Below are 16,822 nucleotides of genomic sequence, written 5' to 3' on the forward strand. Positions count from 1 at the left end.
TGTCAGCGGTGTTGAGTGAAGGTCATTAATTTCCCGCCATATTGGTTGTAGTCCTCAAGTTGCATATTTGACAATATTCAAGTTTTAAATTTCCAAATTTAAATCTTTTTAGCATCTCTTATTTTTTACCAATGTTTTTAGTGAGTTCAAAATGTTTTTCTAATTTATCAATGCTTGGAACGAACACTGAGTTCCTTGTTTACATACCGATTTACTAGATAATTGATAATTTAATAAAATATCTACTTTGAAAGCCATGCAAGTGAGCCATTTGTCCCTTTTTAATTTTTACCATCTCTTCCTTTCTCCACAAAGTATTTTAAGTGATATATCCTTAGCTCGTGACATTGAACTTAGTTTAGTTATGACTTCATGCATTAAATCATCTATTTCATCCTTAACCAATTAAGGTATTGATAATTCACTCATTTTACTTGGTCAAGAAGCGTTCTCTCAAAATATTAGGCCACTTATATTTCTTGGATTGAAGCACCATTCCCATCATTGCACTTAAAGCTTTTAACCCAAAGTTATAATTCCTTTTAACTTTGGTTATTTGATCAAGCTAACCAAAGGTGGCCATGTGTGATATTTTAATCACATTTTCTTATATTCTTGCCATGTGTCTTTTTAACTCAAGTTTGATCTTCTAAGGTTCATTCTCCCTGGCCACATTATTGAAAGAAATCGTATGATAATGCCACTTGTGATTTTATTTTATTTTTTTAACTTGACCCCCTCTCTTGCATTTCCACCTAGTATTTTCTTTAACTTCTAGTCATCATTTCTCTTAACTTGAGTTACTTTCTCTTATCCTTCTTAGCCTATAAAAAGGTCTTCTTATGTCTTTAAGTTTCAAAAAAAGAATTTCAACTTGTTCTTGCAAACAAATAAAAAGAGATCTTCCTATTTTATTTTCAAATTCCAATCTTTTTGTGTGAAAGGAAAGATTCTATTCTCGTATTGTCAAAGTTTCAGAATTCCATTTTTCAAGAACTTACAAGGTGAACTTGTGGGTTATTCTCTTTTCTTAAACTAGTTTTGATAAAAAGGTTAAGAGATATTAATCTTTGTTCTCGATTGTGATGCTTTGAAGATTATTAAAGTTTTGATTTTACTCAAGCCTTCTATTTGAGGCAAGTGAAAACTCTAGGGTTAAATTAGATTGATCTACTTAGTACTTTTGACTTAGTTGTTTGATGGTTGTTAATTTTAATTTGAACTTTGATGTTAGGGGTGAGAAAGTTTTGCATAATTAAGTATTAAATCGTTGTATTTATTTGGCTTAAATTGATGAGTTTCTACATGCCGAGGTTGTGATCAATCGATTTCCATGAGATTCAATTGAATCAAAAGTGGGAATGATGAGATTAAACTAGTAAGAGATATTTTTGCAATTCAACTAAGTTACCCATTTACTAACTAAACATTGTTGATTATTGGGTGTTGATTATTGGGTTGTTGATGTTATTTATTGTCGATTATTTGGGTTATCGATTTTCACCGTAGTCAATTCTCTGATAATGTTATCATTTCCTTGCTTGAAAAATGAAAAGAGGTAAGAATCTCATTAATATTATTCACATATATGATCATTGAAATGGCAACATAATTATATTTCAGAAGCAAATTGCATGAATAAATGTTTTGTATCACATGTTCATTTTTATAATAAATGTTGTTTTCATTGTTGATGTAAGGAAAATCATATGATTATAATGTTATCATGTGCATTTTTGCTATGTGAGTAAATATAGAAAGTATTATGAAAAGCTTTATTCATTGCTCACATATCAGTAGCGATGATGCCCCAGAGTTGGTATGCCCCTAGAGTGTTCGGGATGTCTCGGAGTGAAGATGCTCCATAGAGTCAGGATTTCCCGTAGAGTTGAGATGTCTTAGGACTTTGGATGAAATGGGATGAAATGAGATTAAATAATTAATATGATGCATGACCATGTGCATACATATCTATTAATGAACTAATTGGTGATAATCATGCATCACAATGCGTTATGTCATATGTTTGCATTTGAGTGAATAATCATGTATGATATCATTTATGGTTTGCATCGACATAGCATGATGGTAAATTAATGCATCTATTTATTCAATTATCTCTCACAGTAAATTTGTATGCAAATGGATCATTATGGTTTGAATGTACCTTGTTGAGTAGTGAGATGATCTCTTACCTTTGATTTGTAGATTTCATTTGTTAGGCTTTGGTTTATTCTTATATTTTTTTAAAATTTGTGGGATGGATCCACCTTTGTGCCATGTTATAGAGTCTCCAAATATATAGAGTCGGAATATTAGGATATATTTGTACCGAAATCCGAGATAGTATTTGTTAAACATAGCTCCACTATTTGGGTGGCTGTAGGTTTACCTGAGCTTCTTCCTACTGTTTTATCACATTGTATATTGATGTAAATGGCGAGATGGTCGAACCTTTAAGAGAGTTTGGTGGTCCTCTTGGACATGGCGATGAGTGAGACGTGATGATGCCGGAAATCATCAACCCTTGAGTTAGGTGGTGGTTAATTAATGTACAAGCTCACTTTTATTTAGTACAAGTGTAATTGTGTTAGGTGACCCTGACCTTTCCCAGAACTATGTTTTTTGTTTTATTTAATGTTGTATAAAGATGGTAACTAGTAGTGTTAATATAAAGAAGCATATGTATATTGATTAAACTCATGTGATTTTCTTGTAAGGGATGTTGTGAAAATTTATTATGCTTTCACATGCGTAATCATAATGATGAGTACAAGCGAAAAAGACTTATGCCACACGTGGCGTTCTTGGGCATCACAATTACACTCTTGAGAATCATAATGAATTACAATCCCCATCCCGCTAAAATTTTAGGAATTAGTTGATAGTTTGAATAGATTCATCTTTTTCTTGGTTTTTGACTGAATATAGTTGAGTGGATTTCCTCACATAGGCATGGCAGCTCGGGTAGTCATACAATTAGAGAGATAGTTTAGTTTGATCACACTACGTCATGTGAGGGTAGCTTCAAGAATAGCATTGTGATGAACCGTAGCTTATAATTAGGCTTTGAACTTACTTTAGGCAAGCTTATGGGCTTCATAGTAATTAGACGAGGAATTTAGATTGATCTAGCAAAGCTCAAAGTAATTGAAGAGATGCCTCCTCACTAGAAACTTGAGCAAGTTCAATCATTCTTTTGATGGCTCCGTTAATGGATGTTGAGAAATTTTTGTGTGTCTCAATTGATTGGAGTTTTGGGTTGCTTCTCCCCCACCTCTTAGCATTCTAGGCCCCTAAAAATATATATATAAACCCGAAATCAAAAAGAAAGAATAGAAATTGAGCCATCTTTTGTCGAGAGAGGCTACCTTCTCTCAAGCTAGTAGTCGGCTAGAAGCGCTTTGGTGCTATTTATCATGTACTTGTGGGCCTCAAGACTCTGGAAGAATTCTTTCCAAGGAAAGAAAATCCCATGGACCGACCCATCGTCTCCATTCTTCTATTTAAGGCAATTCGTGTATTTACTCAAAAAGGTCCCTATCAATCTATTTTAAATTTAAAACGTATCTATAGGCCTAATCTATTTGAACTATCAACTAATTTTTCAGGTTGAACTAGGAGAGTCTCTTAATGCCTTCTTCTTCTTCTTTTTTTCTAACTGGAGTTATTTCACAAATACTTGTCATGTAATGAAGAAGGGGATAACAAGCATATTTGGAGAATGCAGTACGACGAAGAGTTGGATGCTCCATTTGGGATTGATAAATTGATCCCCAAAAGGAATCTATTTAGTCTCTCCTCTATGATGATTTACTTCTAGGGCAAGATCTCTAGTTCAAGTCCAGGAGATCCTGTTGTGCCATGAGAAGTATTTGTTGGGGGTGTCAATTGTTTGGTTTGGGTTTTCATGAAATCCAAACCAAACAGAACCAATAGAGTGAAAACTTAATCGAATTGAATATAAACTAAACCAAAAACCTGATTTTGATCCGGTTTGGTTTTTCAGTTTTCTTTTTTTAACCTACTTACTAGAATTGAACTAAATAAAAGAGAAATTATAAGTTGTGCATTGAATTTTTATTGAGAATTTTGATTTGGCTCAATTAATTGAACTGAATTGAAATAACCCAAACACAAACAAAAAAAAAAAAAGTGATTATTTTTCATTATCTGAATTTTAAAGCATACCGAATTGAAAATGTATGAAATTTCAATTCATCCTTACATCCTTAATATCCATATTTGGAGGAGTAAGCAAACTTACCTGTGAAGAAAAAGTTATAAAGGACTTTCAAATGTCCAAGCAAGTCGAGTACGCAACCAACCGTCATACATAAAATAGCATAGTTATTTAATTGGGTTTGATTATTTATCAGATCATTTAAGAAAAATCTTCCGAGAAAAAAGGTCAAAAAAAAGGTGGAGTGGCTCAGCAATGACATACTCATGTAAGAACAAATCATCCCCATCGGATAGGCCAACCACAGGACGACACGTGGCGAGTGTCGTTTTCGTTACATCACTTCAGCTGCGCAACTGCCCTCTCTCTTTTGCATTTGAAATCGTGTCATCATCACGCGATCGATGGACATTCGAGCCGGAAAAGGTGGCGCCGTCCGCCCGGGAAGCCACGATCGCCTGCGCCAACCCCCACGCTGCGCTCCCCCTGCCCAACCCCGCGGTCAACATCTCCTCGGCCTCGACTTTCCAGGGCCGTGGCCAATCGGGCGCCGCCACGCGTCTCGCGGCCGTTCGCGCGCTCCCACTGGATAAACCATCGACGCCCACGGGCTGGCGCCCAAAGCGTGATTACCATCTCCTTCGCTAAATCGCTGGAAAAGGAACCAGCGGCATGGCCTCCTTCGTCGGCGACTCGCCGCCGCCCGCCGCCGGCTCGGCCCGGCCCCTCGACGGCGACGGCTACGCCGGGTTCGACTACGAGGCCGACTCGCTGCCGCCGGCGTTCGGCGCTCCGCCGTACGGGTCGGCCGAGGAGGCGGCGGAGGGTGGCGGGTTCTCGCCGGAGCAGAACGGCGAGGGTTCCCGCGGGGGTTTCGGCGAGACGGACAGCCCCATCCTGCCGCCCCCGGCGGACATGCAGCCGGAGGAAGGGTTTGCTCTGAGAGAGTGGAGGAGGTGAGCTCTTCTTGCGGCGTTTGATAGCGTTTCAGCTGATGTTTAGAACTGATCAATTTTCATAGAGAGAGAGAGAGAGAGAGTGATGAACTTGAGCTTCTCATGGACATGAATTTGATAGATAAGTGTGAATAGATTGACTACAGTACAGCTCGAACTGCGCGGAATCAAAATTGCAGATGCATGGCAGTCTTTTTTTTGTGAGTTACGCAGATGATGACAAGCTAAAAGCACCGAAATTACTCGCTTTTCAGAGTAATCGTTGAATGGAAATGAATTGATTGCTTCTTGTTCATGTAATTGATGAAGACTTGGGATGCAATTTTTCAGGAAAAATGCGATCAGGTTGGAGGAGAAGGAGAAGAGGGAGAAAGAGCTGCTGGCGCAGATCATTGAGGAGGCGGAGCAATACAAGATTGAATTCTATCAGAAGCGCAGCATATCGGTGGAGAACAGCAAGTCTTCCAATAGAGAAAGGGAGAAGGTAATGAATTCATGCAAATTTTCTTCTTTTTCCGGCGTATACTATGATCCCGGGGTAGAACAGATCAGTTAATTGACATGTGAATCAGAGCTCGCGCTAAAAGACAGTTCTTTTCTTGTCTTTTTTATTCTGGTATGCTAAGTTGCATCTTGTGAATGTTTTATGCAATTTAACTCAAATTGGAAGGTCGTATATACTAATAAAACCTCGCAAGTTTACCTTTTTCTGGACAAATAGAGCATTCTGTGGAGTAACTCTCTTTCTTAAGGACTCTGTTTGCATGATGGACTAGAGCTATGGAAACCTCTGCTCTCCGGGATGTCCGACTGTTGGATTCGATTGGACATAATATTGAATTTTGATTGTTTAGAAATGTTTGTGAGAGATCTTAGCAGCCGTAAGCATCCTGTGGGTCTGTAAAACTCGGTGGACAGTATATCATCTATAGATCAGCCTTTTGAAGTTACTCTAACTCCTTTCCAATTGATCCTTGGTTGTGTATTCAATAAAGTTTGAGGAGAGCTAAGCATGTAAATACCTATTTAATTTGCTTCCCGTACTTGAAATTAGAAATGGTAAAATCTTGTGAGACTATCTTTAAAATCTACATTCTTTTTGCAAATGATCTTGTAGAGCCAAACATTAGTATTGAAGCTCTAGTGTTCCACTTCCTTGGTTCACCTGTTAATGGTATGACTTCTGTATGCTCCTTTCTCTTTTATCGATCTCATCTGCCGATGGCAAGCTTAGAAGCTTCTGATGTAAGAAGTGTTTTGGTAGTCTTCTACATACTGGACTGATGGGATACAAGGAAGCAAAAAGAATAGACAATAAAGACAGTTTTTGTGAAAGTTTCTAACCCAAAACTTGAGTTATTAGGTTGAGAAAGCTACATTTCTATGTGGCACAAGTATCGTATTTAAGCTATGTAGGATATTCTTTAGCACCCCTCGCATGCAAACCCAAATGAAATTTTTGTGGAGTTAAATAACAGGAAATGAGATAAACAAGAAGCATGTGTGAAATAAATGATAGTTGCGGCATGAATGCGGAACTAGACTCTGATTCCTTATCAAAAAGCTCAAACCAAAAGCTTAAACCATTAGTCGGATTGAGACTATCTTGAACATTAGGATCACCACGAACTCGTATTTAAGTGACATTGGATATACTCTTTAACACTTTGGAACAAGAATCTTCTATTTAAGATGTTGTGCAGTCATTTGATATTTTTGCCGTATATTTTTTGTCGCCAGTTATTCTTGGCCAACCAGCAGAAGTTCCACACTGAAGCTGAGAAGGACTATTGGAAGTCAATTGCAGACCTCGTACCCCGTGAAGTTCCAACAATTGAGAAAAGGGGGAAGAAGGAGAAGGAGAAGAAGCCCTCCATCGTGGTTATGCAGGGACCGAAACCCGGGAAGCCAACCGATCTCTCGAGGATGCGTCAGATACTTATCAAACTTAAGCACAATACTCCTCCCCATATGAAACCTAAACCCCCAGAAGCAACAGAATCTAAAAAAGATGCTAAACCTGTGGCACCAGCTGCTGGTGCAACCACAGCTGCTCAAGCTCCCCCTAAGGCTGCTGCAGCAGCAGCTCCGAAGGTTTCATCTAGTGCTTGAGCGCTCTTGGTGCGGACCTGCAATTGATGGTTGCTAGTATTAAAGAGTTATAGATCCATGTCAGGACATTAAGTTCGAGTGCAGTAAATCTTAGGACTTTAGTTTATGTGCATGTTGTATAGATCCAGTCTTTTTCTGTGCAGAATTTAGAAAAAAAAAAACTCTAGCCCTTGTACTTTTGGTGTCAGTTTTGTCAGTTTTAATATTCTGGTGTGTGTGTTGTGTTTATATTGTCTCTGCTTGTAAAATTTCTTGTCCTGTATCATGCTGTTTCAAGTTCTAGTTTTCCTCCTCCAGTACTTCGCTTCGTTGGTTTTATGTCATGTTATGGAGAGTATTCCGATGACCAAGGTCTGCAACACAACCCTCCTAGCAGAACAGCGGTTACTGTTGGTGAAAGGCTTCCTGGTTACTGAGGGATGGTTCTCAGGTTGCTGATTTGGAAATCTCACGCCTCGTGCTTGGAAATGAATGTGGGGTCAAATGAGCATTTAATCGTTTCGAGTTTCAAAAGGTCCTTATAGCTGATATAGATGTACCTGCAGCATATGTTTCAACGTTTATTTGTTACCAGTTCGTCCAGTTTGGCGTTCCACTTTCGTTTCTTTGCCCTTCTTTTGCGGTCATCCAGTCGGTTTCTGGTGCCTGAGGAGACACGTTAGTTGCTGGAACTCCTTTCCCTATCAAAACAGAGGTACACTGGTACAGGCCGAGCATCTTAAATGTCGAGATGTCGATGGATGAACAAATTTACTGGCGTCGCTTTCCTAGCCAAAATGTTTCCATCCCGTCTTGAGAAGTGCATCCAGAAAGGCACCTAAGAAATCTCACCCTCTCCGTATGACAAATCCTTTTGACACAGCGTGCACGACAGCCGAGAAGAGAGCAATCAGAACCATGAAATGACTTTGGTTTATATTGGCGAACCATTTCTCGAAGTCATACAGATGAATGAATCAACAATGCCTATACATAAGTTCTAAACAGTGTTATTCACTGAAACGAAAGAAGTTATCTATATCCTCAATCCACATGCGCTCTGGTACCTACTCACTCAGAAGCCGGTTCTTATTGAGAGCATCATTAGCACGAAGAAATACTCAGGAGTATGAACAATTGCCAAGTAAAGGTTGGGGAAAAACTCCGGTACTTGGGTTTCGGACCTGCGCCACGTTCATTTGGTAACAAGTGAATCATCATCTAGGAAGTATTAGGCTCGCACTGTCGGAGCCAGTGTGAGCCAGGGTGCTCTGTGGATTGGACGCCTGCTTGCCCTTCCGGGCCTGAGAAGACGCTGAAGAACTAGCAGCACCGCCGGCTGACAGCCCAGAGTTATTCCTCTTGTATACGCCGGGCTCCGTCAGCGACTCATCCTTAAGGTTAACATTTCTTGAAAGCATCTCCACCACTTGCTTCATAGTCGGTCTTTGGTTCGAAGCTGCTTGAGTACAAAAGAGCGCCACCTTGATATAGCGCAACACCTCGTCTTCCGGATATTCCGCCAGCTCCGGGTCGACAATCTCTAGAAGTCTCTGTTCCGCTTTTAGTTTCCACGTCTGCTCGGTAATAAGCAGTAGTCAGCATATGCACAGACCAATCGATGCAGTAACATATCTTAAGCCATTCCAATCCATAAAAATTGAAAGACCAAGACATGGTTCTAGCTGCAACAACATTTTTGCAATCTTGTCATTTCAATTCAAACATGAGACCTAATCTCAATGCACGGCTTTCTTCCCAATGCCACTATTGTACTCATTACAAACTTATACACCGCTGTGACTAGTACAACCTCAATCATAAAAGATGCAAAACTGCTATTGTAAGTTAGAACACTTCTATTAAGAGTCTCGAGTTGCTATAGAATATCATCCATGCGCCTGATAAAAAAGTGCACGAGAAACACAGGTAAATCATCTGAATTGTGAACTTTTCTGTACTTAGTCCAGAAACATACCCATTCCACCAAAACCATGAGTTCCTCCCCAAAGGCAGCTTTGCTACTACTTCTGCCACTAACTATTTCGAGCAAGAGTATCCCAAAACTGTAGATATCCGCCTTCCTGGTCAGCTGGCCGAAGAGCGCATATTCTGGAGCCAGATAACCTCTGTGAGAAACCAAAAGAGATAAATCACATAGATATAAAGCCATGAGGTTAACAGATCAAAGTTTAACCAGAATTGTTTGAGTTAACTCAATAGTGATCTCGCAGAAAGGATATGTGGTCAAACGCAAGAGACATGTATATCAGAGGGATACTATTTCTGGTGAGTTCATTCTTTCGCTGAAAACATCCCAAATGATTAAAGTAAAAGAATATGAGATAACCACATTTGTTGCAAGTGCTAACTATACATCCGGTTTGATCTACCTTAAAAAAAAGGAACAGAGGAAAATAAGAAAACCAGACATCCCGGTGAAGAAAATTAACCTGAGAATGGTCCTAGAAAACCTACACTACAAGTATGAACTGTCTGCAAAAGTTCCGAGCAAGAATATAGCCTAGGCAAGCCATGAGGGATATGAAGCACAATAATAATTACTCTTACACTGTTCCTGCTACTCGAGTGCTCAAATGGGTAACGTTGTCTGGGAATAGCTTTGCCAGCCCAAAATCTCCAATTTTTGGATGAAAATTTCCGTCAAGAAGTACATTACTGGCTTTAATGTCTCTGTGGACAATAGTCGGTTTGGCTTCTTCATGGAGAAAGGCAAGGCCTGATGCCATACCCAGACAAATCGCAACCCTCTGAGGCCAATTCAGAATGACATGTTTGCCTTTTGAACCTGCATTACAAAACTAGGAATCATAACAAGTTGAATAGTGGAAGCTTTATGCTGAAAATTTATTTCGGAAATTGTTGACCAAGTCAAGAAAAGATGTCTGTTCGATCACTTATGAGTATCACAGACTTTGAAATATACACTAAATTCAGATAAATGAGAATTACTGAGTAAAACACTAGCGAGGCTATTGTTCTCCAGGTACTCGTACACCAACATTCGATTCTTGCCCTCCACACAACAGCCAATGAGTTCGACGAGGTTTGGATGATGAATATTCGATATCATGTTGATCTCTGTTAGGAATTCTTTCGTTCCTTGCTTAGATTCTGCTGAAAGGGACTTAATCGCAACTTGAGTACCGTCTCTCAGAACTCCCTGTGCCACCATGCAATATTATTATCAACACCTAAGAACATTCTTTGCTGTCCAATTCAACAGATGCTTCAATGGGCTCACCTTATAGACAACTCCAAAACCGCCTCCTCCAAGTTTATTTGACGGATGGAAGTTCCCGGTTGCCGATCTCAATGAAGGATAAGAGAAAAGCCTTACGTTGTTGGTCGGAATCTCTGTGACAGGCAAAACAAATTACAGAGGAACAGTAGAAAACAGTAGGCTGACTTCGACATCATTTCGTGACATGGTATATTTTAGGATACAGTTAAGAAATATCAAAACTTGCTTTCGTGAGTATCTGGATTCAGTTGGCATGCTCCTCTACGAGCATAGGTCGTTTCTTATTTGAGCTTTGCTAAGCATAGAATGCTGCAAATTGGAAGTTGAACTAATCTGAATTACTTTTGCAGCCAGTCTGCTTATGCTTCAAAAGGGAAAATGCCATTAATTTTGGCCGGTGACTCGACTTAGGTACTCGCATACCTACTCGAAACCTGTAACTGAAGCCATAATCATAAAGACTACGGTTTTGACCAAAGCTTGCCTTTCGGTATCAAGAACTCAGAACCAGAATCGTGCTTATTAAGCAAGAACACGGTTGTTGCATAAATTACCCTCAAGAAACATCAGAATGAATGTTCTGATAATGTGAGGGTGAGCAAAAAATTTCTTTCTTTGTCCGAAAATTTTCACATAAACCAATTTTTCATATCCTCAGCAACTCTCAGGGATGCTGATGACGATGCCAATTAGACATCGAACAGACATCAATCGGCTTTCATCGGAATTCTTTGCTCAAGAAACCCCATGTTAAAGAGAAAAAGAGAGAGAAAGAAACAGCCCAAGATTTAAAAAAAGGAAAAGAGTGAGATTTAATCATCCTGCATTTGACAATTTGGAAGCGCAAGAACTTTTGGTATACTTACCATCTCCCTCGGCCTGAGCTGGGCTGCTATTTCTTTTACAGCTACTGAACCCACCAAAGCAGCCACAACTCATTGCTTTGCGCATCTCTCTACACGTAGTAGTACTCAGCTACCTCCATTTTTTTCACCTCATCTCCTCATCCTCTCCACCCTAAACAGACCCAAAATACAACCGAATAGCTGTTCAAAATTCAGCAAAACCACGCTCAAAACTTGAAGAAAGAGCAAGAATATAAAGAGAGAGAGAGAGCAGATACAGACGAGTACAAATCAGTTACTCTGACCCGACTTCCAAACTGCTGAAGAAACAGAGCCGGGGTGGGAAGAACTTGCAGGAAAATTTCAGAGAAAAAGAGTTGAATAGAGGAATCCGTATTTTGGAAAAAAAGATCCATATATTGATAAAACAAGAGCCATACGAATACCTCCTCTTCTTTTTCTGCTGGTAATAAATGGGAAAGAACGCGTGCAAAAGAGAGATTGCCACCGAAACATTTGACACTGACCAAGACATGGACAGAGAGAGAGAGAGAGAGAGAGAGAGAGAGAGAGGGGGGGGGCAGTTCTCCAGTTTACCCAGAACAGACCTTCGGCTCCTTTTCAATCCTCGTACAGCAATGTCGTCAGACGAACGATTCACTCCAATTTCTTTGTCCAGCCCACCAAGAAAGTCAAGAGACTCCTTTTCCACGCACGCCATGTAAACGCCCCCAAGAGCGGGGGGCGGGGGGTGGCTAGAAAAGTTGAAAAAAGGCCTCGGACTCCATGGAAAGACGCCACGGATGGCGACTTCTTTCGGGGTCCTTTTAGCTGCGTCCCGGGGAAAAGCGTGTACCGACTCGGCCGGCACCCTTTTCAGTTTTCACATCATCGGTTCTTGAGAGCCGGCAGATGCGGGCAAGGGCGATCCTGGGGAGAGATTTTGCTCCTAATCATTTCAGTTTAAGTGCATGGATTACAGGTCGCTCTACCAAACGTGGGGCTTCGGTTTCTTGAGGATGTAACCCACCCCACTCCAAGCCTCTTTCCCTCAACCACCCCTACGACCTCGGGGCAAGGTAAGTTCCCCAAGACACGACACTTTGTGCTTCGCTTCTCCCTCGTTTAAGAATTTACTATTATTAGGTTGTCGGATTTTCTAAGTGAATTTTCAAACGTGCCTCTATAAATTAATCATTAACAAGTATAATAATGAGGAGTATCATAATTGCCCAAGTGGTTTAATACACTTTCGAGAACAATAGAATTATTATAGCTAGTTTGTAATCTTGTAAAATTTTCTCGACGGCACCCAAAACTTATATTGTAACTCAGAATCTAATCATAACCCCATATGATGTTGGGGATGATTGGAGATTCGAATTGGTCCAAAAATAATGACATGAGATAGTTAGAACAAAATTGTGATGTCAAATCTCATTTTTTATCCTAATGCTTGATATGACCTTTCCTTCTCAAGAAAAATCGGAATGCATATTTCAAAGAAAATATTTCTTTTAAATAAGCGAGAACTCCTTTCATGTCTATTTTTCCTTCCTTCTGTTTTTTATTTTTTTTTCCCCTCAATTTACTCACTGTATTTTCAGCTTGTAACACTCACAGGGGGAGCTGTCGACAGCAGTGACGTGAGCATGACGTCAGCAACGCACCACATGCTGACATGTGAATGCGCACGGTTTTCGGGTTTTGTTTATACTTTTGACAAATGAAAAGCCCCATGACAGCCACTACTCACAGGGGGGAAGTCAACGTCCCGACAAATCCATCCACGTAATTGACAGCTGGTCTGAGAATTTCTTTTTTCCTTTTTTTTTATTTTTGCTGTGGCTGCACCTCTATGAAATTATTAGGTAGTCTCTCGTGTGACCGGGAGTGAGCATTTGGCCTAGGCCGGTACTCATATTGATGGGGACTGAACCAGTCCTTGCTTTTAGGGCTTCTAGATCTTGTACTGTATGAGTTGATCTTCGATCTTCAAAATTTAAGGTTAATTCAACCCGAACCAACCATGCACATAATATTTTATATTTAATATATTATATAATGTGTTTTTGTCATATTCTAAATTATAGCACCTCTTCATCTATTTTCTTTGTAATTTAATTTGTTGTGAGTAGAAACCAAGATCAAATGACCCCAAAAAAATAGAAACTCCCTTTACTCGCCTCAACCTTGCTCACTTGCCTTGGCCTCATTCACTTTGCTCACAACTTGCCTCGCTCACAACTCGTCTCTCTTCACTTCACTTGCTTCACTTGCTTTGTTACTCGCCTTTGTTCACTTACATCACTACTCACCTTTATTCTCTTGTGTCGCACGTTCATTTTTATGATTTGTTGCTTTTAGCAAGTGTAAGTTTTTATTGTTATCTTATCTTATGTTTACATTTGATATGTATTAATGTCCATAATTTAGTTGTTCAATGTCACATTGTTGATAAATATATAATTTAAAATAATGCATTTTTTTAAGGAATATAAAAAAGGAAACAAAATAAAAAAAAAAAATTGGTCCTAGGTTGACATTGAAATCGAACCGGATCCATATGATCGGTCCGGTCCCCAATCCCAAAAATTACTGATCAACACTGTGTGAGTTGATCCCTAAGCTAGGTGTTGGATCGGTCCAACCACCGTCATGCTCATCCCTACTTGTGACAATGAAGTGATTTTAGCTGCGTTTAAGCAAAAGTTAAACCGCTCGAACAAGGAGAAAGATCAAGAATTGAAGGATTGAAACAATTCCTCCTTACTTATTTTTTTCATTGGCACTGAAAACCTTGATTTCAATTTCCAAAGTGTTTGCACAGAACCTTCTTCGTAAATTTTTCAAATCTACGGCTACACTCTAATTGACAACGAAGGCGCAAACTACAAAGACGCGATACTTGCAAGGAGAAGAGAGGCTTGGAGATAGATGCCGTCTCTATCGTCGCTCAGTCCGCCGCCAAGGTTCCCGCGAGATGAGTCTTCACATAGGTGCGCGATCAACGAAGTAGAGAACGGCCTGATTTAGGGCTTAGCATACGAAGGACATTCAATTTGGGAAGAAAGAGACAATGTTCAATTGGGGAAGAGGGAGACGACTCCGTTTTCGGATAAGGAGATGATCCAAAATGGCATCATTTTATAGACACGGGCGTTCTCATGTAGGGGAGAGAAATGATTTAAATAAGTTGCGTCAACATTTTTCGTTAGTCAAATTGGACAGGACTAACGAAACAATCCGATTGCACCAACTTGTCGAGTTTTAAATGTTATTACACTTTTTGTAAGTTTTAGGATTCGATTATACTTTAACGATAAATTTTAAAATTTTCAATGCACTTATCCCTATATTTGCCTTTGTAAAGACTTCCATGATTATAATCTAACTTTCCCCTTTTTGCTTACCATATCTTTTAACTTATTGTAATGGTGCGAGACGACTCTTTTCATGTGAACTAAGGCCTTTAAAAGAAGTACTTAAGGGTCTGTTCGTTTTATGGAAAATTAGCAATTATTAAAAAATATTTTCCCAAAAATCATTTTCCAGGAAAATGACAATATTTTATGGTATTCGGCTAAAACCTAAATATATTTCGAAATATATTTTCCGGTGTTTAGTAAGGAAAATATTTTCTAAGACTTCACCACTTAGGCATATGTTACTTACCGACTTATAAATCCATCAAATATGAACTTGCCTTTACCAGGCAAACTTACTTCATATATTTGTTCCCTCATTATCGCTAAACGCAGATTTTAAAAAGAAACAAAAGAGAAAAGAAGTAAAGCATATACAGCCCTCATGAGAATCTTCCAGTTAAGTAGCATGTTCTCCATCTGCATCTTTTGTGTTTTAATAAATAAAAGAAAAAAAGAAGCAAAGCATGTAGAACATTTTGTTTGAGCAATGTACAAGCTCAAGGGTAGAATAAATAAATAAAATGATTAGCAATAATGCGGCGCGAGCTTGAGATCAACGAGCTCGAGGTTCACCTAGCAACGGCCGATAACTAACCAAGAAAGAAGAAGATGGGAAACAAAGAAAAGAAAAGAAAAGGAAATTAAAAATAATTCAAATTAAAAAAGAAAAAGAAAATTAAAAATAATTCGAACAAAAATAAAAGAAAAAGAAAGTGGATGAGAAAGTAAGAATTTGTAGAGATATGAGATAAGAGAGATCAAGTGAAAAAAATGTTTTACACATTTGAAAACATTTTCCCTTAACTTAAAAGGTTTTTTTCCTTTCATAGAAAATATTTTCCCAAATGAATTCATTTTTCGTGAAACGAACGTCAAAAAATCCGAAAAACATTTTCTGGAAAATTATTTTCCACGAAACGAACGAAAACTGAGTCTTCATTTGAATGTGTCACTCGATAAGATCTTTCCTTGATTTAATTAGGTCTTGGGTCCCCACTAACTCCTTACCTATCGCGACGGCCTGTTCATCGTCAGTATCGCGCAAATTGGAGAATCCCGGTGCTTGACGGAACCTGTGATGACAACAATCTCCATCATTTTTAGCATTGACTGGCCTGTTGATGTCCACCCAGCCGAATAGGCCAAAAACCTCACCAGGCAAAAAGGACAAACCCCGCACTTCCAGAAGGAGCACAGCTTTTGATACAATCCGTCACTCACTTTAGAGCGATGCACACGCATGTATTGCTCCACAATTTGCCCCCTTGATTAATCTGGCGATTCATGTGCCTCGTATCGTGTTTCTTTTCTTTTATTTTGATTCAAATGATTAAATGACTTATGATCTTAACTAGCTTTGATGAAAACATCTTGTATTTTGTTTAAATTGTGTATCATTCTCGAAAAGAATAAGAGATGCGCATCACTTATGAACCTCGCGAACCATCTAATGCATCTTATATTGAAAATAGAATGCGCGATATTCCTTCTGGTATATTTATTTCGAGCCAATGTAGTCGAAATCAAGTCATGCAAGTACTCGTTCTAAAAATTTAAGCGTTTGAAGAATCATACAACATCAAAAAATGATTTGAAAGGAAGCGAGAATCTATACACAAACTTCCAAGTTGTTATCGGTGTTTTCACATAAGGAAATACATTTAAATGAAAAAAATAAAAACAAAAAATTCAGTAAAATCGCATAAACTGGGCAACACCCGGACAAATTAGTGGACATTTCCGCAGATATAATAGATCAAGGCAAAGAAATAAATAAGTCTTACACCTGTATTTATGCCCATTTTTTATTTCCTGCCCGTTCGAAAGTCTTGAAAAGGAAAACACCACTTATTACATCTCCTCATGACTTTCACTCTAAAAATCATTAGATACGATTCTACATACGTTTATCTGGACATGAAAATAGATTTTGGATGTTTTACGCTAAAAAATAGTCAAAACATGCGTGCAGAAAAATTTAGGAGATTGAACTTCATTTTCTGTTGGTAAGTAAGGTTTCATAACCAAAATTCACATTTATCTAAGTTGAGAGA

The 16,822-nt window shown here is 38.9% G+C and overlaps 2 protein-coding genes across 7 annotated transcripts; one reads left to right on the top strand and one right to left on the bottom strand.

Moving 5' to 3' along the window:
• The first annotated feature begins 4,644 nt into the window (after window positions 1-4,644).
• On the top strand, window positions 4,645-7,547 carry LOC104420032 (clathrin light chain 2). The gene is made up of 3 exons (XM_010031966.3): window positions 4,645-5,139; window positions 5,470-5,623; window positions 6,880-7,547. Exons 1-3 carry the CDS (start codon window positions 4,856-4,858, stop codon window positions 7,249-7,251), a joined length of 810 nt encoding a protein of 269 aa, XP_010030268.1. The 5' UTR covers window positions 4,645-4,855; the 3' UTR covers window positions 7,252-7,547.
• Window positions 7,548-8,143: 596 nt separating this feature from the next.
• On the bottom strand, window positions 8,144-12,295 carry LOC104419622 (putative serine/threonine-protein kinase). Of its 6 annotated transcripts, XM_010031530.3 has the most exons (8): window positions 11,787-11,905; window positions 11,623-11,689; window positions 11,362-11,512; window positions 10,496-10,608; window positions 10,204-10,414; window positions 9,802-10,039; window positions 9,209-9,359; window positions 8,144-8,807 (listed from the first exon to the last, which is right to left on the bottom strand). In XM_010031530.3, exons 3-8 carry the CDS (start codon window positions 11,444-11,446, stop codon window positions 8,448-8,450), a joined length of 1,158 nt encoding a protein of 385 aa, XP_010029832.1. In that variant the 5' UTR covers window positions 11,447-11,512; window positions 11,623-11,689; window positions 11,787-11,905; the 3' UTR covers window positions 8,144-8,447. The 6 variants fall into 6 exon arrangements, with proteins under 6 accessions (XP_010029832.1, XP_010029759.1, XP_010029912.1 ...); XM_010031457.3 differs by lacking the exons at window positions 11,623-11,689; window positions 11,787-11,905 and adding an exon at window positions 11,949-12,295; XM_010031610.3 differs by lacking the exons at window positions 11,623-11,689; window positions 11,787-11,905 and adding an exon at window positions 11,949-12,295 and having other exon boundaries at window positions 11,362-11,541.
• Between the last annotated feature and the right edge of the window lie 4,527 nt (window positions 12,296-16,822).

The sequence above is a fragment of the Eucalyptus grandis genome, chromosome 1, assembly GCF_016545825.1.
Source record: "Eucalyptus grandis isolate ANBG69807.140 chromosome 1, ASM1654582v1, whole genome shotgun sequence".
Taxonomy (NCBI): Eukaryota; Viridiplantae; Streptophyta; class Magnoliopsida; order Myrtales; family Myrtaceae; genus Eucalyptus; species Eucalyptus grandis.